Raw genomic sequence first — 23605 nt, 5'->3', positions numbered from 1 at the left:
AAATGCCCCAATTTGCCCTGCTCATCCCCCTCTGAGTGAGAATGCCGAGCTTCAAGAGCTAGGGGAATTTGATAGCTGAGGGGTCTTGCTCCCTGGGACTACCACCGGGGCATGTGGGGAGGGGATAATCACAGATGGGAGTTTCAGATGGATGCCTACAGAATCGTAGAAGACGCGGCTAGTTGGGCCGTGTTAAGAGCCTAGCTCCCGCTTCCTTTTTTCTCTCCCATTCCTGGAAATGATAGGAAATGCCGGCGAGTTTCGGGGGCAACAGGGTGAGAGGTGGCGGAGTAGCTCACAAGAGTACCGCGGCCAGAGGGGGTGGACTGGACCATCCTGGGAATACCCAGCAGTCGATTCCCAGTACTTTACCTTGGGCGTCCCTTATTCTAGAGTCTCTAAAGTTATAGGGAGTCTGAGAGTTCAGGTTTCCAAGCGAGTTCTCTAGTTTTGTTCAAACAAAGGTTTAAAAAGAAGGGGTTACGTTTCACGACACCAAATACGGCCAAGGTCTGACACCGTTTGTCCCCACCGGCGGCCCGTAACCTTGTTTTTGCCCAGTCCTTACGTCACGGGTCTTCTCGCGGAGCCTTCTGTACCTGGCTCCTTCTGATTGGCTTAGGTGAGCCCCACACCCTTCCTGATTGGAAGCTCCGAGTGGGAGAGCGACGTCCTTTCCGCCGTAGGGTTTGGTTGAGCATCAGGCGCGGGGGAGAATTGGGGAAACTGGAATTTCCCGCGGAGCTGACGGCGCTTTCTCTCCCCCTACTCGTTTTAATTCCACGCGCTCCAAAATATCCGCCATGGAGAAATCTTGGTAATGACCCAATCCCCATAAGCATCCCAAGAACACATCTGACCCCTGCCCTAATCCCTCCCCTCCCCGCTGCCGGGGGAGAATTCTGGGTAATTGATTTCTCTGGTTCCCCTAGAGAATTGTGGGTAACTAACCATTTTCATCATGTCCCCCCACCCCCGCCCCAGTTGTGGGTAACTGGACATTCTTATTTTTCCCTGGAGAATCCTGGGTAACATTGCAGAGGATTCTGGGAAACTGACTTCTCTGGTTCTCACCTCCCAACCCCCCACTCCTCATCCCTAATTTGGGGAAACAAGCACCTTAGCCCCCCTGCCTAACTCTAATCCCGCAGTTGCTGCTCCTTCCACTGATGGTTCTGGGGTGAACCAGGCAAGTGAGCAGGCCTGAAGGGAGATGGAAAGGAAGTCAAGTATTAGGTGAGATAGTGGGGTGGTGGAGAGTACAGAAGGACCAGAGGAGAAAAAGGGACTAGACGTTCACCTCTACCCCCACTGCCCATCCCCTCCCTGCCTGCTTCGTCCCCTACCTGGCATTTTCACATCTGCCTGCCTCATCTCCCTCCTGCCCTGATAATGGAGAACACACTAAATACAAGTACTTGGGCCTGCCACTGACTCAGCTACCTCTTTCCCTTTGCAGGCCAGGATGTCCAATCTAGGCCCACTGGTGCTGTTCTGCTGAAGGTTGGGTCAGGCCTCTTACGGGGCTGTTGCAAGGGAGGGTGTGACAAGGGTCTAATCTGCCATCGTCATCATGAACTTCGAGGGTCTGGACCCTGGACTGGCAGAGTATGCCCCAGCCATGCATTCTGCCCTGGACCCTGTCCTGGACGCCCACCTGAACCCAAGTCTGCTACAGAATGTGGAGCTGGATCCGGAGGGGGTGGCCTTGGAGGCTCTTCCTGTCCAGGAGTCAGTGCACATAATGGAAGGTGTCTACTCTGAATTGCACAGTGTGGTGGCTGAAGTGGGTGTGCCTGTCTCCGTCTCCCACTTTGACTTGCACGAGGAGATGCTGTGGGTGGGAAGCCACGGGGTAAGAACTGTACCCCTTTGTGAGGGATGAAACGAGATGTTGGAGGTCTTTTATCTGGTTTTAGCCCAAAACAGCTGCTTTACTGGGAGCCAGAGAATTAGTTGTGTCTCAGTCAAGTCAGGAGGAGGGCAGTGGAAGGAACCATAGGATCCAGGGAGAAGTTACATAGGCATTCTTTTTCAGAAGTCGTCCTATTTCTACCACTATTTGCCCCTTCCAAGCTTTGATTAATCTTGATAACTGTACCCATCAGTTAGTCTGTGGTGTCCAAATCCAGTCTCTAATGCGCCTCCTCTGTTTTCCATTTTTATAATTATAGAATGTTTAATACATGTTTCTGTGTACCTTACATGGAATCATTTTGTCTTCTCTGGCTGATTTTAATCTCTGTGAGAGCAGTTATCAAGGCTGATTTTTGAAAATTTTTTTAAAAAAATTACCAATATGCTAGGGAGCCCAAGATTTTGTAAGAAATAACATGTTATCCTTGGTTTACTAATATACTTTCCATAGAGCATGAATTGTGCTTTTTTCATTAGAAAGAATGAGCTTTTTCGGTAATACATTCATTTCAGTAGGCACTGTTTACTGCTATGCTAGGCCCAGGCAATAAAGCTGAATGAAACATAATCCTTACCTTCAAGGAATTTATAGAACAATGAGGAAAAAACGATATGTAAACAGATAACTTCATGATCCTTTAGAAGAAACTAAACTGTTCCACTTTTTTAAAAATTATTTATTTATTTGACAGAGAGACAGCAAGAGAGGAAATGCAAATGGGGGGGGTGTGAGAGGGAGAAGCAGGCTTCCCGCTGAGCAGGGAGCCCAGTGTGGGGCTTGGACCCTGGGATCAGGACCTGAGCCGAAGGCAGACCCATAACAGCTGAGCCACCCAGGCGCCCCTAAACTGTTTCACTTACTAATTACAAACTTAAGATATAAACTACTAAGTGCCAGTATAAAAACATGTACTGGGTAGAGAAGGGTCAGAGGGCCCCCAGAAGGAAGTGATACCTGAAGTGAGTTTTTGAGACGTGAGTAGAAGTCAGGTGAAGAAGAGGGGAAAATGCTGTCTTGGCCAAAGCAACAGGAGAAAGATTTCCAAGATACTATACAGTGTAACAGCAGAGTGCAGGAACTATAAGCAATGGGGGTTTACTGCACTGGGAGATAAAGCTGAAGAGATAGACATGACTTCATTCAACTAGTGTTTTTTGAGCGCCTACTAGGTGCCAGACCTTGCTCTGTGGTCTAGGTTTAGAATGAACATTTAAGAGGGCAACAAAAATCTTTTTGTAATATATTAAATGTTGTTTAGTATCTTTAAGGAAAATAAAGTGGAGTTAAGGGGGTTGAGGTAACGAAGGTTGGGAGGTGTTACTGTTTTAGATAGTTGGTCGGGGAAAGGTCTCTCTGATACAAAGCCACATTTGAGTAGAGACCTGGATGCAGGCCATGCTGTCCATTCTAAGTCTTCTAGAGGGGAGAGAGGAAGCCATGTAGATACCTGGGGGGAGAACATTCCAGAGAAACCTCATATGCTGTGTTAAAAAAGCTTGGACTTGACACCACTGAAGATTTTTATCCAGAATGATAAGGCTAGGGGCACCTCGGTGGCTCAGTCCTTAAGTGTCTGCCTTCGGCTCAGGGCGTGATCCCGGCGTTCTGGGATCGAGCCCCACATCAGGCTCCTCTGCTGGGAGCCTGCTTCTTCCTCTCCCACTCCCCCTGCTTGTGTTCCCTCTCTCGCTGGCTGTCTCTATCTTTGTCGAATAAATAAATAAAATCTTAAAAAAAAGAATGATAAGGTTAGGTTTGTATCTTAGAGGGCTGAGGTAGAAGTAGAGAGTTTGGTTTAAGGGGGACAGGGCAGGACTCCATGAGGTCAGTTTGGAGGTTATTGTAGCAGTTCGCATAGAATATGAAGGCCTGAGTGAAGCATTTAGAGATGTATACGTGAGCACACGTGAGCACAGATTTGGGAAATACTTAGGAAGTAAACAAGACTTAAGTTGACTATCAATGACTTAGTCCATTACATAGATCATGGTACCATAGGGAATGTATTTAAGAAGGATTGAAATGAGGTCAAAATGACATTTAATTTGGAATGTAATGAGTTTGGGGTTCTCATGGAATATCTAAAGAGAGATGTGTGTAGGTATTTGGATGTATAAGTCTGAAGCTTGAGGCAGTGGTCTGGGCTAGGGAAGGGAGTAAGGATCCATCAGCTTAAAAACATGGATGGCTAAAACCTTGAGAATGGATGAGATTACCTAGGAACACTAGTGAGAAAATAGTGGACTGGGAATAGCCATGTCTCAAGAGAGTGGTCTGAAGGGAAACAGAGAAGGAGAAGGTATGAGCTAAGAGTCAGCAGAGAAACCAGTAGTGAACGATGTCGTAGGAGTCAAGGGTGGAATGAGTTTCACATTCTCTCTGTTCCAGCCTGTGACCCACAGTACACATTTCGCAGACAGCCGGTAGAGAATAAGACTTGACTATGGAACCAGAAAGCCACTGCAGGATCGGACCCACGTCCCTGACCTGAAACTATTCTAACCAACTGAGCCCTTACCGGTTCAGCAGGGTCATTGTGAGGATAAAATGAGGTAGTGTTTACAAAAGTACTTTGTAAAGCATTAAAGGAACATAGATAGTATCATCAATGTCTTTATCACTTAGATCGGTCCCTGGGCTAATGCCTTAGGGGCTGCCCGCGGGAAAGGCCAAGCAAGAATGGAGGAAAGCTGAACAACGTCCAGGCCCTGACCTGTATCTGGGATGGCCCCGCCCCTCCATTCAGGGTGTGTCTCATCTTTTTCCCCACAGGGCCATGCTACTTCGTTTTTCGGCCCAGCCTTGGAGCGTTACTCATCCTTTCAGGTCAATGGCAGTGATGACATACGACAGATCCAGAGCCTGGAAAATGGTATCCTTTTTCTCACCAAGAACAACCTCAAGTATATGGCCCGTGGGGGCCTCATTATATTTGATTACCTGTAAGTGGTTTCTCAGCTCTAGACTGGGAAAGAGGGTCCCTCCTAGAACGGGAAGACTAAAGAATTGGAAGCTTCTGAGGGCCGGGTCCCTTAGCCTTTTCTCTGCACCACAGGCTAGAGGAAAGTGAGGATATGCACAGTCTCCTGCTGACGGACAGCAGCACTCTGCTTGTTGGTGGGCTGCAGAACCACATATTGGAGATTGACCTTAACACTGTCCAGGAGACTCAGAAGGTACAAGCCTGGGGCAGGAAAGACCCAGCAGCGTCTGAGACTTTCGGGGAGCTGGGGATATATCTGGGCTGGGAACATGACTAAGTGTATGTGCGACCTTTCTGTTCCTTTGGTCTGTGGGAAGAATTATTCTCACTGGTTTTTCTTGCTTTCCTCCCCAGTATGCCGTCGAAACGCCTGGAGTCACTATTATGAGGCAGACAAATCGCTTCTTCTTCTGTGGCCACACGTCTGGCAAGGTGGCTCGGTTCTGTGTTTCCTCCTACCACAAGGCCGTTTCATCAGACGTGTGCTTGGGCTCTTCCTTTCCCTCAATGCTGGGGCTGTAGTGGGAGGGACGGGAGGAGTGAACGGAGTTCCTCCTCAGCCACATTATACTAGATTATCTTTCACCCTAACGGTTTCTGTTGTAACTAGATACCTTCCAGGCGAAAGAGTAAACAAGAGCTCTCTTTGGGGTCCCTTTCAACGCTTGGCTTCTTTCTGCCTCTTCTGCGCTTTAATTGCCTGTATCCTAGAGCCTTAGTTCTTTGGGCAGGGGCCTTGAGGTAGGTGGCAGGTCCTTTTCCTGATGACAGTGTTGGAAGATAACCCCGTCATCTCTTCTTCAGGTTTCCCTGCGAGACCTCCGTACTTTTAAGGTGGAGCATGAGTTTGATGCTTTCTCGGGGAGTCTGTCGGATTTTGATGTGCATGGCAACCTGCTGGCCGCCTGTGGCTTCTCCAGCCGCCTCACCGGCCTGGCCTGTGACCGTTTCCTCAAGGTGTATGACCTGCGCATGATGCGTGCCATCACCCCGCTCCAAGTACACGTGGATCCCGCCTTCTTGCGCTTCATCCCTACGTACACCTCTCGACTTGCTATCATCTCCCAGTCAGGTAGGAAGGAATATAGGGTGGGGTAGGGGGCACTGATGAGTGAAGGGGAACTAGGTACCAGAAGGACCGTACTCCCGGGAACCTCTTTGTTGGAGAAAACAGTAACCTTTCAGTGGGCTGTCAGGGTCTCACTTAGTTTTGGTCAGAGAGTAGGACTTTTATTTTTCCCCCAGTATGAAGAACACAGAACAAGATAAAGGCAGAGCAGGCAAAACAACCTTAGAACTGCCTTTACTGGGTAGCAGACTTGCCTGTGGTTTGTGGGAAGGCATCCGATGGTATTCTTTGTATCTCTAGGCATGAATTGAGGCCCCATCTTTCCTTGATACCAGGGCATAAAAGAACGGCCCCCTTTCAGCTTCCCAGGGCTCATTGAGCTTCCTCCTCTCTTCTAGGGCAGTGCCAGTTTTGTGAGCCCACAGGCCTGGCCAACCCAGCAGACATCTTTCATGTGAATCCTGTAGGGCCTCTGCTAATGACATTTGACGTATCAGCCAGCAAGCAGGCCCTGGCCTTTGGGGATTCTGAGGGCTGTGTGCACCTCTGGACTGATTCCCCTGAGCCTTCCTTCAACCCTTACTCCCGTGAGACCGAGTTTGCTTTGCCCTGTCTCGTGGACTCACTGCCTCCTCTGGACTGGAGTCAGGACCTGCTGCCTCTTTCCCTCATCCCTGTCCCGCTCACCACTGACACACTTCTCTCTGATTGGCCTGCGGCCAACTCCGCTCCAGCTCCCAGGTTGTACCTTACATCTGGGCCAAAAGGAGGGAGGGGAAAGGGCCGAGATGCCAGGATTCTCAGCAAGCCCTGTAGTAGTCATTGCCTTTCCTGATTTTTGTCTGCCTTCAGTATCTTCTTTTTTTCTGGCTCCTTGGGCGTTGGTTGGGTTTTGGTGGGCAGACACCACAACCTCCCAGCCTTAGAACTATACTACATTACAGACGCGCACCCCCTGTGGATGCAGAGATTCTTCGCACCATGAAGAAGGTGGGCTTCATTGGCTATGCGCCCAACCCCCGCACCCGGTTGCGCAATCAGGTATGTTCAGAGGGGAGAGGGGCAGCCCCCAGCCATTCTCCTGTCTTGTTTCTTTACTAGTCTGCAGGAGTTTTTGCTTTTAGTCAGTCAGTAAAGGTGTTTTGAGGCCTACTGAATCAAAGGTACCATGCTAGGTGTGAGGGAGAATTCAGAGATACAGAAGATTGTCTTTACTGTTAAGAAGTTTAGTTTTTAGTTGGTAAAGATAAGACCTGTCTGGAACAAATTATGTTCTCTTGTGAAACACTGAAGGATTGTTACAAACATTTGGTGCCAGGGCTGTTTGGAGGGAAAGTGTTATTCTGGGCCAGAGTAGTCAGGGAAGACCTACTGAAAAAGGTGGATATTGAGCTGGAAAGGTGAAAGATGGGTAAGTAGAAAGTAACATGGGTGCATGTTCAAGATGAGAGATCAGTGTTAGCAAAGGTCTCAAGAAGCATAACTGCAAAAGGCATGTCTGGTGGGGACTGTGACTGGACCAGTCTGGCTATAGCAGTGGTCAGTATTGAGAAATCGCCAGACGTTAAGGTTGGAAGGGGCCCAGTTGTGAAGCCTCGAATACCAAGTGTATAGTGGGAGAAGTGACGTGCTGAAATAGGCTTTTTGGAAGAGTTTGGTAGTGGGATGCCGGACAAGGTGAATGTGCAGATCCCGGTGGGGAAGCCATCATCGTTGTCCAGCTGTGATGAGGTGGGGTGTTGGCAGTGGGAATAAAAAGGAAGCAGTGGCTGCTGAAAACCCCCACGAAATCTGAATGTTCCGTGTTGGGATAAAGGTGGGGGGAATCCAAAGATAATTAAGACATCCAACAAAATTACCTCTTCTTAAAAATTCTAGATTCCTTACCGACTCAAGGAGTCTGACAGTGAATTTGACAGCTTCAGCCAGGTCACTGAGTCACCAATAGGGCGGGAAGAGGAGCCACATCTCCACATGGTTTCTAAGAAGTACCGCAAGGTGCTGGGGGATACCAAGGAAGGAGCCCTCGGGGACGTGGGGAAAGGTTCCCTGGGAAAAGGGGTCATACGAGAAAGGACTGAAGGACTCAGTCGAGATGCCTTCACCTACCACCTGGACTCGGGAGGGAGGTTCCGGGGAAGGTTATGACTACTCGGAAGATACAGGGGACTCTGAGGATATCTTCATCTTGCTCAGACTGTTTCTGCCTCAGGTAACCATCAAATATTCCAAGCTAGGGCTGGAGGACTTTGACTTCAAACACTACAATAAGACCCTGTTTGCTGGATTAGAGCCCCACATCCCCAATGCCTACTGTAACTGCATGATCCAGGTAAGGGTGGGTACGCCTGCGACTTGAACACGCCTACTGCATTTCTCCTTCTCTGTAGCCCTACACCCACTACTCTTTTTCCAGGCCTCTCCAACCAAGCCCACTTTACCATGGCCTCCGCTACCATTCTTTCTTGCTCCGCAGCCTTCAGATCGCCTGTGCGCATTCCATTCTTCAGTGGCCTCCTGCTTTGTATTCTTCACCAGCTCCCTTAACCTTCCCGTCTTTCTTTCTCCCCACACCGGTTGCCTTTCCCACCAGGTGCTCTACTTCCTGGAGCCTGTTCGCTGTCTAATCCAGAACCATCTTTGCCAGAAGGAGTTCTGCTTGGCGTGTGAGCTGGGCTTCCTCTTCCACATGTTGGATCTCTCTCGAGGTGACCCTTGTCAGGTCAGTGTCTGGAGACCTGAGACCATAAAAGGGGAAGGGAGGTGGAGAGTAGGTGGGGACATTGCTGTGCAAATGACCACAAAAGAGAAAATTGCCCCATTTTACCAACATACTTCCTGGATTCCAGGGCAGTAATTTTCTTCGGGCATTCCGCACCATCCCTGAGGCGTCAGCCCTTGGTCTGATCCTGGCTGACTCAGATGAGGCTTCAGGCAAAGGCAATCTGGCCAGGCTTATTCAGAGGTGGAATCGCTTCATTCTCACTCAGCTGCATCAGGACATGCAGGAGCTCGAAGTACCCCAGGCTTATCGAGGTGCTGGAGGCAGGTATGATATCGGGCCGTGAACAGTGAAGGCCCCTTGGTGACTTCACGGGTCTCCTAACTGCCTCCATGTGCATGCATTGCCTTCCCCACTCTTAGCAGCTTTTGCTCATCGGGGGACTCGGTCATCGGGCAGCTGTTCAGCTGTGAGATGGAGAACTGCAGCCTCTGCCGCTGTGGCAGTGAGACCGTGCGAGCCTCATCCACCCTGCTCTTCACGCTCTCCTACCCCGAGGGTAGCACCAGTGGTATACCCTGCAGCTGGGTCGGGAAGCCTCCCCCACACGTCCCGGAACATCAAGGAGAGGGTGTTGGGGGGCTAACAGTGGGCCAAAGGGTGGACATAGAGTGAAGCATCCAGTTTCCCTGCAGATAAAACCGGGAAGAGCTGTGACTTTGCTCAGGTCCTAAAGCGAAGCATCTGCCTGGAGCAGAATACACAGGCCTGGTGTGACAACTGTGAAAAGTACCAGCCCACGGTGAGCCCTCCGTGCTGGGGACTTGGCTGCACTCTCCTCTGCCACTGGCCGTGTCAGCACTGCCATCCAGGGAGCCATAGGGAGTGGGAGGAACCTCAGTTCGAAAGTGCAGGCCCAAGTTTCTCTGTTCCCGTCCAGGTTCCTTTCGTGTAGGCTCCCTGCCACTCCTTGTTTGTTTTGTCCTCTCAGATTCAGACCCGCAACATCCGCCATCTGCCAGATATTCTCGTCATCAACTGTGAGGTGAACAGCTTGAAAGAAGCTGATTTCTGGAGAATGCAGGCTGAGGTAAGGACCAGGTCTGGAAGCAGGGCTTTAGGTGTACTTTTTAGTTTGCTCTCCGTTCTGTGCTCCATTTGTGATTAATGTTCCTGGGGAATCAGGTTTTTTGTTGTTTTTTTTTTAAGATTTTATTTACCTATTTGAGGGAGGGAGAGAGAGCGCGTGAGCGCAGGGGGAGGAGCAGAGGGAGAGGGACAAACACACTCTGCTGAGTGCAGAGCCTGACACGGGGCTTGATCCCATGACCCTGAGATCATGACCTGAGCTGAAACCAAGAGTTGGACATTTAACCAGCTGAGCCAGCCACGCACCCTGGGAATCAGATATTTTTTCTTTTGTGTTCAGGTTGCCTTCAAAATGGCAATAAAGAAGCATGGTGGAGAAATCTCCAAGAACAAGGAGTTTGCTTTGGCTGATTGGTACGTACAGCCTGAGGCAGTAGTCAAAGGATTGAGCTACCCAGTGGCTCCTCTTGTCACTGGCTAGATTTCAGAACAAATTTCTAATTCTCTTGTCCTGATAGGAAAGAACTAGGAAGTCCAGAGGGCATGCTCATGTGTTCCTCCATTGAGGAGTTGAAGAATGTCTGGCTTCCTTTCTCCATTCGCATGAAGATGACCAAGAACAAAGGGCTGGATGTTTGCAATTGGACTGATGGGGATGAGATACAGGTTGTTGAACAACTGGGAAGAGAAAGGGGAATAAGGGAGAGAAGGTTGGGACAGAAGCAGGGCAAGGGGAAGATGGAACTTAGTATAGGGAAAAGGAAGGGAATAAAGCCGAGGATTTACCAGTTGTGGGCTTTTCCAGAGTGACTCAGTTCAGTATTGAGACTCATAGCTGGGCTAGGATGGAGAGAACACACCCTGGTCCCCCATCCCCATACTCCAAACTCCCTGTCCTCTATCCCCATTCCCCTTCTTTCCCCATCCTTAAACTTAGCTTAGCAGCCTGGGTACCCCCTCACAGTGGGGCCCAGCCAGGGCAGAGGAGGAGCATGGTGTCTATGTGTATGACCTGATGGCTACTGTGGTGCACATCCTGGACTCACGCACAGGGGGCAGCCTGGTGGCTCACATCAAAGTTGGAGAGACCTACCACCAGCGTAAGGAGGTAAGTGAGATTATACGCGGCAGGGACACTCCTGGTGGTAGCCACTGAGGAGTCCCAGGTCTGTCCCTATCTTGAGTCTGAGCCGGCGTGGTCCAGCTGTCACTTTAGCATCCATCTTTTTTCTGTATCTTCACAGGGTGTTACCCACCAGCAGTGGTATCTCTTCAATGACTTTCTTATTGAACCTATTGATAAGGTTAGTTGTAACACATTCCGTTGTCCCTTTCATCTCCCCCTTTCCTCGCGTTCCCATCCTCATCCTAGAGAATGCCACGCAGATTCGGGAGGGAGGCGGGGATCCTTAAGAATAAAAAGCGTTAGCAGAATTAAAAATAGCACCTGAGTTCTATCTTTTGTCTGGCTAGGGAAAAAGGAAAAAGGGACATATACGTAGGCCATTAAGTGCTTTTTCTTTTATAGCACGAAGCTGTGCAGTTTGACATGAATTGGAAAGTACCTGCTATCCTTTATTACGTCAAAAGGAATCTTAATTCCAAATACAACCTGAACAGTAAGTGGTACAGAGTAGACCAAAGGGTGTGGGTACTTTAGATTGGTCTTTAGGAAGAGATCTTGTTAAGATTAGGACAGGTAACAGTGTTAATATTTCCAGGGATACTAAAGATAGTCCTGTTCATCGGCCCTTAAATTTAGAATCTGGAGATCCTGAGGTGTAGTGGGGAAGAGCTGATGGGGGGAAATCTGATCAAAATGACTAAGGTTATGATTTTGATTCTAATCATTCTTCCCCCCCCCCCAAGTGAAGCTTTCATCTTCTTTTGGAGATTAACTCCTTATTAAGGCCCTTTTTGGTGCCTTTATTTTATTTTTTATTTTTTAAAGATTTTATTTATTTATTTTACAGAGAGAGAGACAGCCAGTGAGAGAGGGAACACAAGCAGGGGGAGTGGGAGAGGAAGAAGCAGGCTCCCAGCGGAGGAGCCTGATGCGGGGCTCGATCCCAGAATGCTGGGATCACGCCCTGAGCCGAAGGCAGACGCCTAACGACTGAGCCACCCAGGCACCCCCTTTTTGGTGCCTTTAAACCGTAGTTTCCCTGCAACTTTATTTTTCTGGTTTTTTAAAGCTAAAGACCAAAGCTAAAGTCTTACTCTTTCTTCTCTTTTTTGTTTTTTCTTTTTTCTTTTCTTTTCTTTTTTTTTTTTAAAGATTTTATTTATTTATTTGACAGAGATAGAGACAGCCAGCGAGAGAGGGAACACAAGCAGGGGGAGTGGGAGAGGAAGAAGCAGGCCCATAGTGGAGGAGCCTGATGTGGGACTCGATCCCGTAACGCCGGGATCACGCCCTGAGCCGAAGGCAGACGCTTAACCGCTGTGCCACCCAGGCGTCCCCCTTTTTTGTTTTTTCTTAACATATTTCTTAATAGTTTTCTGATTTGATCTGTTCCATCCATCTGTTCATCAGACATGATCTTTTTACTCACATGCTTTGATGATTGAGGGATCACAGTGTAGACCCAGTCTCTGGTCAGCCATCTGGATTTCCCTTCTACGGTTACTTCCCTTTCCCCAGCCATCTGTCTTCTGGACTTTCCCTTCCAGTCAAGAACCCTATTGAGGCAAGTGTCCTGCTGGCTGAAGCCTCACTAGCACGGAAGCAGCGGAAAACACATACTACCTTTATTCCACTGATGCTGAATGAGATGCCACAGGTTGGGGACCTGGTGGGCCTGGATGCTGAGTTTGTCACCCTTAATGAGGTAACAAAGTCCAAAAGGCTGTGGTGGTGGAACAGAACCCTGGAGATAGTAGGAGTCATAAGCAGTTCTCTGATTTCCTTATCAACTCTTCTCACATAGGAGGAAGCAGAGTTACGCAGTGATGGCACCAAGTCTACCATCAAACCAAGCCAGATGTCAGTAGCGAGGATCACCTGTGTTCGGGGCCAGGGACCCAATGAGGGTATTCCCTTCATTGATGACTACATCTCTACCCAGGAGCAGGTATTAGGATATGGAGGGGCAAGTGAGACGGACCTTGTGTGTATGTAGAGTGCTCTAGAACCCAGGGAGGAGTGGTAGAGGGATACTCTGCACCTCACCTCCCGAGCGACTGACCCTTTTCTCTGTGCCTAGGTGGTGGATTACTTGACTCAGTACTCGGGGATAAAGCCAGGAGACCTAGATGCGAAGATTTCCTCTAAGCACCTCACAACTCTCAAGTCTACCTACTTAAAGCTTCGTTTTCTTATTGACATTGGAGTCAAGTTTGTGGGTCATGGTCTGCAGAAGGACTTCCGGGTCATCAACCTCATGGTTCGGGCAGGGCTTTTTTTTTTTTTTTTTTTTAAGATTTTATTTATTTATTCGACGGAGATAGAGACAGCCAGCGAGAGAGGGAACACATGCAGGGGGAGTGGGAGAGGAAGAAGCAGGCTCATAGCAGAGGAGCCTGATGTGGGGCTCGATCCCATAACGCCGGGATCACGCCCTGAGCCGAAGGCAGACGCTTAACCGCTGTGCCACCCAGGCGCCCCTGGGCAGGGCTCTTTTAGGAGTCTTTGAATGTGGGCCCTTTAGGGTATATGTTGTGCTTTTGGAGAATGGGAAATTATGATCACCTGCCTTCAGTTTCCCACTCTTTTATCTCTGCCAGGTGCCCAAGGACCAAGTCCTTGACACTGTCTATCTCTTTCACATGCCCCGAAAACGAATGATTTCCCTGCGATTCCTTGCTTGGTACTTTCTAGGTGAGTTGGTGTACCTTGTAGGCCCTTGTGGTGCTCAGTAAGCAGAAAAAAATGTTGGAGTTGTCAGAGGAGTAGGGAGGACCCTGAGTTAGTGGTGAGAGTTACTAATGGATTTAAGTAGCTTCAGTATCCCTGTGCACTAGGGATGGTGTTTGGCTCTTTCCCTTAGGGGCAGTCAAGTTTTTTATTGTTTATTGGGAGCTGGAGATGTGAGTAGAGGACATGTTCTTACCTTCCTTTGCTAGGTACCAAACTGTTCCACTTCTAATTCCCCCAGACTTGAAGATTCAAGGGGAAACCCATGACAGTATTGAGGATGCCCGCACAGCTCTTCAGCTCTACCGAAAATATCTGGAGCTAAGCAAAAATGGCACCGAGCCTGAGTCCTTCCACAAAGTGCTCAAGGGTCTTTACGAGAAGGGTCGAAAGATGGACTGGAAGGTGCCTGAACCTGAGGGCCAGACAAGCCCCAAGAGTAAGACCTGAAGTGGGACAAGGGAAACTGGACAGGGTGGGGTTAGATTGCATATGTGAAGATTATACCCACAATGATAATAATGATCATGGTGATGTCAGCAACAGTACCACCCCTACCTTGTATTTGTAAGGCACTCAGTAGTTCATAAAGCACTTAATCTTCCCAACATTCAGTGAGATAGATTTTACTACTGAAACTCCATTGATCCTGACCTCCTTTTGTCCAGTTCTAAAATGTTTGGGCAGGCTTGCCCTCTTTTCTCTTGCTTTTTCTACACTCACCTTAAGAGTCAATGCTCTTGGTTTTGTCTCTGACAGATGCAGCTGTCTTCTCCTCAGTGTTGGCGCTCTGACCTCACCCTCTCCCAGCGAACTACCCCTCTCCCTTCAGTGTTCTGTGGCCCCAGAACTGGGAGATGGCTTCCCAAGTTGGCTATACCTTGTCCGCTTCCAGAATTGGACCTGCTCAGGGTCTGCAGATGGTGCTATTAATAGAACTGGAATGCAGCAGAATTGTTGCAAAGGGAAGAGGAGCCAGATTCCTTTTTCATCCTTTGCAAAATAGCAGGCCAGAAACAGAGTCTAGAAATGACCCAAATGGAAAGTAATTGGTATTCTCAATAAATATCCTGGGTAATTAATATCCAAGCAAACACACAACACAACACAACACAACACAACACAACACAACACAACAAAATGCTCCTGGAACTAGTACTCTCAGTTCCTACTTGGCTAAGGACTGAAGTCTTGGACAGTGACAGGCTTACAACAGAAACTCAAGACAGCTCAAATCTCTGACTGCTTGAGGGTTGCCTGGAGGGGCCAGGACATAGAGTATTGGTGGCCCTAGCAAATCAGTGTTGCCAACACCATCATTGCCAAAAGGGCCTCTGGGTCCTAGATGAAGCTTGGCTGCTGGCTTCACTCCTGCTGACAGCTGAGAAGCATCTGTCTTCCATCCACTCTCCTGTTCCAAGTTTTGTTACTTTTTAAAATTTTGTTTTAAACTGCATGTTTTATAAAATAAAAACAAAACTGTTACTGGCTGTCATCTATGTCATTAGAGACCTGGGACTGTGGGATGCTCGGACTTAAGCCCTCCTCTACTTTTTGTTTGGCTTTCTCTTACAACTGGAAAAAAACAAAGCTTTCAAATTTCCATCTAGAAATGAAGGTGAAGCTCTGGAGTCCAAAGTTAAAGATGTTGGAGGAATATAATTATGACTTTCCTGCACAATGTTAGGTCTTTGCTGTGGCTGCCTGGTACCCTAAGGTCGGATTCTTTTAAACGTACGGTATGGTTTCCTCCTTAATTGTGCAAAAGGAAAGTTGGAGGAGCTGACAAATTACAGGTTTCAGGTTATCTTGAGACCTGTAGATATTAACAGGATCTCTGTAGTGCTGCGGTGCTTCCTGGGAGATGTAGTTTCCTGACTAGAAACCAGGACTTCTCACCCGCTAGCCGTGCACCTTTCTTCTGGAAGGTCCTAGCCCACCTAGACTGACACGCGCGCGCGTCTGACCGCCACCTTACGCCACGCCGCGCTCTGTCCTTGCTTCAGGCCACTCCTATTCTTCGGCTGACCCCTGGTGGTCACGTGGAGCTGCTCGCCACGCAAGTCTGGGTCCTTCTGCGATCCACCGGGGTCCTCGCTGCCTGGAAGCCGGTCCTGAGCTGCCTGTTCGCGCGAGAGTTTGGAGGGGCGGGTTTGGGGTCGGTCTCTCGTGTGGGGCTTGCACCGCCGTGCACCGGAGCCCTGCTTAGGCGCCCGCTTAGAGTGGGGGGAGCTGGGTCAGGCAGTCGCTGGGGCACCCGTGCCTGGAAAGTGCCGGAGCGCTCTGGAGAAGCCTGGACAGCCCCGCTCCCCAGCAGCCAGGTGCTAGGGTCCGGAGCTAAAGTGAGAGTCCGGCCGTTTTCGAGCGCCTGGGCCACGGCGGCGGCCCTGGGAGCAGAGGTGGGACGGGTGCGAGTGGCCCTAAGTGTCGGGGATGGACTCGAGCGAAGGCCGTGGCGGCGTCCTTAGAAAGGGGGCTGGTCCGCACGGGAAATAGCTTATAGGCTGGAGGTGGGGATGCTGTAATCTAAGGTGGTGGGTCCAAATAGGCCCCAGTTACTGAGTGCTCTTCTCCCGCCCACCACCTCGCTGCCTCCTGGCGGGAATCAGCTGCCTCCCTTGCCGGCAGCTCCTCTGTGCCTGCCGTCCTCGCTTAGTGGCCAGCCTCTGTTCCGCAGCTGCCACATAACCCTGTGCGCCCTAGGCAGCCGACGCTGAAGTACCAACATCTGGGGCCTCACCTGTCGACGTAGCATCTGGAGGGCTGAGCCCCAAGTCCCTAGCTCGCGCTCTCACTCACCGCCGGGAGAATCCGAGTCCTCAAGCGCTGGGAACAGAGGAGTCCCTTTGTGTCCTGGCCATTTCCTGAAAAGTAGAGTCAGAGTCACAGTGAGGCCTTTGTAGGCCTTGGGATGAGGGATGGGGGGGGTGGGGGTCATGGAGCCGCCTGTTCACACCTATGTTTTATTCCAACCCAAATCCAGGTGGAGCAACCCCGTTCCGCTAAAGATGAAAGGCTGGGGTTGTCTGGCCCTGCTTCTGGGGGCCCTGCTGGGAACTGCCTGGGCTCGAAGGAGCCAGGATCTACACTGTGGAGGTAAGGGTACAAAGAGAAGTGAGAGAAGGAGGGTGGGGAAAACAGAGCCTTGGGAGAGCATGAGATCCAGGGCCTGGGAGAAGGATGAATGGAAACCCCTGGGTGATTCCCTTCTTCCCTCCTCCCTCCTCCCATCTCTCCCCTCACACCAGCTTGCAGGGCTCTGGTGGATGAACTAGAGTGGGAAATTGCCCAGGTGGATCCCAAGAAGACCCTTCAGATGGGCTCTTTCCGAATTAATCCGGATGGCAGCCAGTCAGTGGTGGAGGTAACTGTTACTGTTCCCCCAAATAAAGTAGCTCACTCGGACTTTGAATGAGAACTCAACTAATTAAGGACCTTGGTTTAATAGAAATGAAGAAAACATTGACCCAGAGAGATATCGAAAAGATTGGGCTGTCTCATTTGTAAGAGGCTGGAGGCTTATACCCTATGCACTTGCTTCCTGGCCCCAAATCTTAAGACTTTATTTCTGCTGTAGTTGTTAGCAAACCCTGACCAGCCTCCTTCTCCACATCCTTAATTCATGTCACTCATGTTTTCACTATGGCATAATCGTATACATACAAACATTCATTCAAAAAAGAAGGTCTTATTCTTGTATTTAGGAAATTTATGTTTTAGTTGAAAACGTAACACAAATACACAAAGCTGTATCTGGTGAGCAGTATATAAAGAAAAGTTAAGGCTATGATGTTTGTGAGATGCTTTAATAATTTTATCCTCCAAGCCTATACTGCCTCTCTAATGCTTTTGTTGAGGATAGGTATTAGTCTGCTTAATACAAAGAAAGAAAATCATTAGCTTACACCCATAAGAATTAAGGGAATTCACAGGAAAAGAACACATAGTTAACTAGGATTAATCCAAGAGGTCTCTGTTTATCTAGAATTTGGAGCTAATGACACTTTGCATTTCTTAGAATTGTATAGTGAGGTAAATAAGGTCATATATTTGAAAGCATTTGGAACTATACAGATAAACTACTGTTTTTCATTAGGGAAGGCTTTTTAGAATAGGTTGGTTGAACTAGATTTGGAAGGAAAAGTAAGGATATAAATTACTAATGTACAGACGTAGCAGAATGTGACCCAAGGCTGAGGACATTTCTAGGTGCCTTATGCTCGCTCAGAGGCCCACCTCACAGAGCTGCTAGAGGAGGTATGTGACCGGATGAAGGAGTATGGGGAACAGATTGACCCTTCCACTCACCGCAAGAACTACGTACGTGTAGTGGGCCGGAATGGAGAATCCAGTGAACTGGACCTACAGGGCATCCGAATTGATTCAGACATCAGTGGCACTCTCAAGTTTGCGGTGAGCTTTGGGAGTGGGTAGCTGGGTTTTGAAAATTCGGGGAGTTATTGGAGCCCAAGTGGCAAGTTGTGTCCTCTTCCTCTCTGGAGGTGGGGGCAGAAGGCTTCTTCTTGCCACCCCCTCTCACTCATTTCTCCCTTGGGTTGACAGTGTGAGAGCATTGTGGAGGAATATGAGGATGAACTCATTGAATTCTTTTCCCGAGAGGCTGACAATGTTAAAGACAAACTTTGTAGTAAGCGAACAGGTAAACTACTCCCGCTTTACTGCCTGTCCTCAGAGCCCTTTGGAACCCGGCACATTCTCTAGCATGTTCCTCCACCTCCCTCCCCCCGCCCCCCCCATCCTCTGATATCAGCTCAACACTTGGCTTCGATTACCTGTGACTTAGGGACTTGGGTTCTTCCTCTCCATTCTCTTCCTGTCAGCTTTCAGAATTTGTGGCTCCCTCACCTGAGATACAGGTGAGAGGATAGTGAGAATGTTTTGTCATTTAAAAGGTTACGCTCTGAAAAATGGTGGATGGTGTGTGCCAGTTTGGTTTTGGGTATTTTCTCGGTAGTGGCTTATATCAGTATGAGCGTGGCATTTTCCTTCAAACTGTTATGTGCTATTTGCAGATCTATGTGACCATGCCCTGCACATATCGCATGATGAGCTATGAACCACTGGAGCGGCCCAGGCTGACAGGCTTGATGGATCACCCCCAGGAGGGGAAGAGGGTGGCAATGCCTTTTATATAATGTTTTTACTGAAATGAACTGAAAAATTGTGAAACCAAAAGTATGAACTGTGTTGTCTTTTCATACCCAGAATCAACCCTTACAGTAGGCTTGAAGATAGGGGATTCCAGATAGGAAAGGAAAGGGAAGGAGGAGCTTTGGAAATGGTGTAGCATGAAGGTAAGAGGAGTCTGAGGCTTACATTCTTTTGCCATCTGAGATTTCTGCTGGACTCACAGACTAGATAAGCACTTACCAGTGCTTCCTCAGTACCATGTGTTTAGAGTCTGATTGTGGAGAGAAGAGGAACCTCTCTGAATAAGCAAGGGAACATAGGTAAGTGTACGGTAGTATGGGATTCTAGAAATTACTTGTATTTATACTGATGAAACATACAGTAAGACAGAGCTTGGTCTTGGAATAACGGACGTGCATTATTCTCCCCTCCCTGCCCTTCCAGATGGAGGGGTCAGCAATAGCAGACAGAAAGGGGAAATGGATATGATCAACTCATCTGAAAAGTAAGGGCTTTCTCAGATAGGGAGAGATGAGGTAAGGACTGTTATTTCATGAAGGCCCTTGCTTGCTGGCCTGAGCTTTTAGATTTGATGCCAAGTGCAACACTAAAGTATACCTTTATCATCTCCATCTGTCACTCTGGACTGTAAGTCTGTCCCCACTTTGTATGTGTAGAGATTCTGTACTGGGTCCTGGGGATGAAAACCTAAAGGACGCCGTCTCTGAGGAGCTTCTTAAACACCCTGATCCCCAGGTGTGTCTGTCTCAGGGTTTGGAATGGAGCATTTGTATCCCAGGAGTGCCTCAGGGAAAGAACACCTGAATAAACATTTTGAAGACTTTTTAAATTAAGCGTTTTAGAATCTAAAGAGACCTTGGAGGTCGTCTGCTTCACCTCTGCCCATTTTACAGATGAAGAAACTGAGGCCCAGAGATACCATAGGTCCTGAAGTTCTGTGGTGGCAAAATTGGATCAATAAGCTAATGTTCCCAAGTGTCAATCTGATCTAATATAGCTGTAAAGTAGCTTCTATTTTACGTCTTTTTTTCTCTTAATATCTTGCACTAAGCCTGGCACACATAGTGAATGGGTTCAGTGAAGCTTTCTTGTACCACAAATCCCTATGAAATCTAACACACGAACTAATTCAGAGCAAGTATCCTGATGTTAGTTGACAACTAAACTCAGGGTCTAGTGTTAATTCCTTCTTCTCTCATTCAGCCATAAGAAATGCTATATCCTTGCTATATCCTGTCAAGTCCATTCTCCAGACCAGCTGTTACTAACCATTATTTCTTCTGTGATGCACATGAATCATGTTCACATGCTTCACACCCCTGTGAGTATACCCAGGATTCTGTCCATCGCCTACTTCGTGTCTAAAAACTTACTCTTCCTTCAGAAAGCTTATCAGAAAAGTGAGAAAACTCTTAGAAGGAACTCAAAATTGTGTTAATGTACAAAGAAGCAAATTATTTGCAAGTATTAATAAAATACTGTTAGTTGGTAATACATTACTTGTGATACACCTCACTAGTCTGTCAAGATACAGCTGTTAAGAACTCTCCTGCCCAAGAGTCTTTGCCGTTGCTACCCAGGGGTGTGTCCTACATAGGGAAGAGTGCACATTATCGTCCTTGACTTGATCCTCAGAACGGTAGGAGGATATAGTTTGCACATCACTATTCACATCAGAGGTCACCACAAGGAATCCACGAATTTATCTGATCCCTTCTGGAGGCTCCCGACAGCAAATTATTCTAGCCCAGTATTTGGGCAGATCAAACAGTAACGTTGCGTATCTGGTTATACCTTAAGCTTTAGATGTCTTCTAAATTAATTTATCAGTAAAATGTTAGAACTTAAACATTCTCAAAGACAGTTTTAAATGAGATCTGGATGTGACTAAGAAAAATTATTATGTGAAAATCTAGTCCTTTAAAAGTTTTAAAGGTGGCTCAGTTAAGCATCTGTCTTTGGCTCAGGTCATGATCCCAGGGTCCTGGGTCAAGCTCCACATAGGGCTCCCTGCTCAGTGGGGATCCTGCTTCTCCCTCTCCCCCTGCTCATGTGCTTTCTCTTTCCCACTCTTTCTCTCAAATAAATAAATAAATAAATAAATAAAATCTTATAAAAAATAAACAAAAATAAGTTTTAGAGGGTTTTTATGCTGTTAAAAAGGATCCAGAGCAGGGACAAGATTCCTTTAAATACAGGACAGGAATGAATAGCAAGGGCAAAGGAACTAAGACATGGCGGCGACTCCTATAACAAGCACATACACCTTATTTAATCTTTCCAAGTCTAAGAAGTAGATGCTACTCCCATTTTACAGATGAAGAAACTAAGCTCAAAGAGGTGGTGTTCTGGGGAGTCAAGACTTCAACCTTAGTGATCGTCTTATCCCTAGGCCAGTGGTCTTTCTGCCACATCCCGTTCCCTGTAGTGGAGTCTCCATGTAGTCCCCAGTGACTGTGCACACTAGTACTTGTATTTGTTTGAAAACTACCTCCAAGTCTGAACACATGCCCTCTGACTCTAATAATCAGTAGTGAAAAGGCATCATATCCTCCTTTCAGCTATTTCTCCAGACTGATTATTCATTGTAATGAGAAACCCATCCTACCCCCGGGTCACTTTAGGTGCTAGATGTCTGTCTTTCCTAACTTTATGTATTCCGGGAGGGTCACAATTTCTCATGTATTTCAGGTATGGATGTACAAAGGTTTTACAGATATTTGTAAAATATTTTAAAATATAGAACACACTGAGCTGGTGTGCCCAGGAGACAGTTAACAATGACTCAGAGTTGCAGCTGATAGTTCACAGTCATCACCATATAAACAATACAGCTTAGTAGTTAAGATACAGCTTCTGGCCAATTAGGTACTATGATCTTCAACAGGATACTTTATCTAAACCTTGGTTTCCTCCTCTGTAGAGATACTATTATCTACATCCCTTAGAGGAGTTGTGAGGATTAATTAAGATAATGTGTGTACCACATTTAGATAGTACCTAGAAATTGTAAGTATTTAATAAATTTTAGCTATTACCCATTAAATACAGGACTCTTGATTTACTGAAGTAGACAGTTTCAACTGATGTTTAGACTGCATTTTCCCACTTACCCTTAACCACCAGGGGGCACCATTGCCTCTGTCCATTTTAAAGAGGTCCTTCCAAGGTCAAGATGACTTCAATTGTAAGCCTTCTCTCCATTGCCCCCTCTTCTCAGGCACTTAGGTGTATTTGGACCTAAAGCTCATTTGGCTACTTTATTCATGCCAATCCTCCCTTAACTTTCTTCTCTCCTCCCCAGGTCCCATTCACATTTAGAAAGAGATTCGGGGAGGACTGGGTGGCTCAGTCGTTACGTGGCTGCCTTCAGCTCAGGTCATGATCTCAGTGTTCTGGGATCAAGTCCCGCATCGCATCAGGCTCCCCACTCAGCGGAAGCCTGCTTCTCCCTCTCTCACTCCCCCTTGTGTGTTCCCTCTCTCACTGCCTCTCTCTCTGTCAAATAAATAAGTAAAATATAGAAAGAGAAAGAAAGAAAGAAAGAAAGAAAGAAAGAAAGAAAGAAAGAGAAGAAGAAGAAAGGAAGGAAGAAAAAGATAGATAGATAGATAGATAGATAGATTCTAAGCTAGCTCCTAGGAGGAAACATTTAGTCCTTCTGATCCCTGGGCTTTCCCACTGGCTTTTTAGTAGTGGGCATCAGGACTAAACAACTTCAAAACAAGCCCATAAAGACTTCATAACACTAGGCTCCAGGACACAGTGTCAAGGTGCTTAGAGCATTGCTGTTTCCCATCCTCCCTCCAATCATTAGAGCTCCAAAATAGGTTACCCTTATGGCCACTCAATGGTTATCTCTTTGGGGGGGGGGGGGGCCTGGCTGGTTCACTAGGTAAAGCATGTGACTCTTGATCTCATGGTTGTGAGTTTGAGCCCCACACTGGGTATAGAGATTACTTAAAAATAAACTTTCCAACAATAATAAATATAATAATATTGATAATAATAACTATTATTATTTGGTAGCCTTACCCTGAGAATGCCCCTGTCTTTTGGGGGCACTGGAGTTCAAGCCTCTGGTCAGCTGGTTTGTCTCTGTGGATAATTAACCAGAGAGCAGAAACCAGGTCAGACTATTCTAGGGTTAGGAGGAAATCCTCTGTGAGATGCTAAATTGGGAGCAAATATTGATCAGTGGAGCTTTGAAGTCACCGAGAAGGTAGTTGAGGTCAGCGTTCCTTTGGGGCTCTGCTTGGCTTCTCTTTTTGAAGTTCTTTCCTAAGACCTACCTATTTGATCCCCAAGCCAAAGGAGTATTGTTTGGTAGGTGTGAAGCTAGGTACAAGGTAACTTGAGAAGAGAAAATGGTGGTTTTCCTCTCTTTCCCCAACTCGAAGCTATACACTACTTTCTTTATAAAGTAGGTCTATTTAAACCTGGGTTGAATGGTACTGAGACTCCTGAATCTTGTTACTGCTATGTGAAGAGATAAAAGGACTGTTCATCTGGGGCTTAGGATTTATAGATAAGGTGTTCTGGTCCTTGCGTCAGTTCTCCTCTGCCCTTAGGTCAATGACAAAGATATTCTTAGGAGGTAGAAAGGTCCTGAGGTCTTGTCTACCTACAGGAGTTAGTCAAGAGTGATGTGGAAGATTACTTTAGTACCGTGGTTCATTTAATGGTCTCTGGGAAGCATAGGATAAGAGTGTCTAGAAGACGGCCAAGTAGGAGAAGGGACCCAGAGGCCCTATGGGAGTGATGGGAGTGATGAAAAGAGAGGGTGCTTAATGCCT

At 47.6% G+C, this 23605-nt stretch overlaps 2 protein-coding genes across 14 annotated transcripts; both read left to right on the top strand.

Annotated features, from left to right (window-relative positions):
- The first annotated feature begins 620 nt into the window (after positions 1-620).
- Positions 621-15122, top strand: PAN2 (poly(A) specific ribonuclease subunit PAN2). Of its 10 annotated transcripts, none has more exons than XM_008683516.2 (26): positions 666-817; positions 1460-1855; positions 4691-4860; positions 4974-5094; positions 5256-5333; positions 5706-5973; positions 6369-6711; positions 6915-7011; positions 7849-7968; positions 8183-8302; positions 8564-8692; positions 8820-9019; positions 9118-9251; positions 9388-9494; positions 9684-9782; positions 10122-10195; positions 10300-10447; positions 10746-10889; positions 11026-11085; positions 11310-11400; positions 12455-12612; positions 12712-12855; positions 12988-13167; positions 13508-13601; positions 13879-14076; positions 14397-15122. In XM_008683516.2, exons 2-26 carry the CDS (start codon positions 1574-1576, stop codon positions 14429-14431), a joined length of 3594 nt encoding a protein of 1197 aa, XP_008681738.2. In that variant the 5' UTR covers positions 666-817; positions 1460-1573; the 3' UTR covers positions 14432-15122. The 10 variants fall into 10 exon arrangements, 9 of the variants coding, with proteins under 9 accessions (XP_008681746.2, XP_008681738.2, XP_008681708.2 ...); XM_008683486.2 differs by having other exon boundaries at positions 10719-10889; XM_008683499.2 differs by having other exon boundaries at positions 9118-9263.
- Positions 15123-15773: 651 nt separating this feature from the next.
- CNPY2 (canopy FGF signaling regulator 2) lies at positions 15774-18833 on the top strand. Of its 4 annotated transcripts, XM_040637130.1 has the most exons (7): positions 15802-16036; positions 16341-16508; positions 16621-16733; positions 16886-17001; positions 17847-18050; positions 18201-18297; positions 18671-18833. In XM_040637130.1, exons 3-7 carry the CDS (start codon positions 16646-16648, stop codon positions 18712-18714), a joined length of 549 nt encoding a protein of 182 aa, XP_040493064.1. In that variant the 5' UTR covers positions 15802-16036; positions 16341-16508; positions 16621-16645; the 3' UTR covers positions 18715-18833. The 4 variants fall into 4 exon arrangements, with proteins under 4 accessions (XP_040493065.1, XP_040493064.1, XP_008681781.1 ...); XM_040637131.1 differs by lacking the exons at positions 15802-16036; positions 16341-16508 and adding an exon at positions 15774-15795; XM_008683559.2 differs by lacking the exon at positions 16341-16508 and having other exon boundaries at positions 15802-15979.
- The last annotated feature ends 4772 nt before the right edge of the window (positions 18834-23605 follow it).

Source organism: Ursus maritimus, unplaced genomic scaffold (assembly GCF_017311325.1).
Source record: "Ursus maritimus isolate PB19 unplaced genomic scaffold, ASM1731132v1 scaffold_21, whole genome shotgun sequence".
Taxonomy (NCBI): domain Eukaryota; kingdom Metazoa; phylum Chordata; class Mammalia; order Carnivora; family Ursidae; genus Ursus; species Ursus maritimus.
This window is presented reverse-complemented; position numbering and strand designations above follow the sequence as displayed.

Bases quoted from the DNA above. Each gene is read 5' to 3' on its own strand.
- PAN2 (XM_008683463.2), top strand. From the start codon at position 1,574: ATGAACTTCGAGGGTCTGGACCCTGGACTGGCAGAGTATGCCCCAGCC. The intron at 8,303-8,563 runs GTAAGGGTGGGT...CTTTCCCACCAG, and splicing joins ACTGTAACTGCATGATCCAG to GTGCTCTACTTCCTGGAGCC. The intron at 9,264-9,387 runs GTATACCCTGCA...GTTTCCCTGCAG, and splicing joins CCCCGAGGGTAGCACCAGTG to ATAAAACCGGGAAGAGCTGT.
- CNPY2 (XM_040637131.1), top strand. From the start codon at position 16,646: ATGAAAGGCTGGGGTTGTCTGGCCCTGCTTCTGGGGGCCCTGCTGGGA. The intron at 16,734-16,885 runs GTAAGGGTACAA...CCCTCACACCAG, and splicing joins CCAGGATCTACACTGTGGAG to CTTGCAGGGCTCTGGTGGAT. The intron at 18,051-18,200 runs GTGAGCTTTGGG...TTGGGTTGACAG, and splicing joins GTGGCACTCTCAAGTTTGCG to TGTGAGAGCATTGTGGAGGA.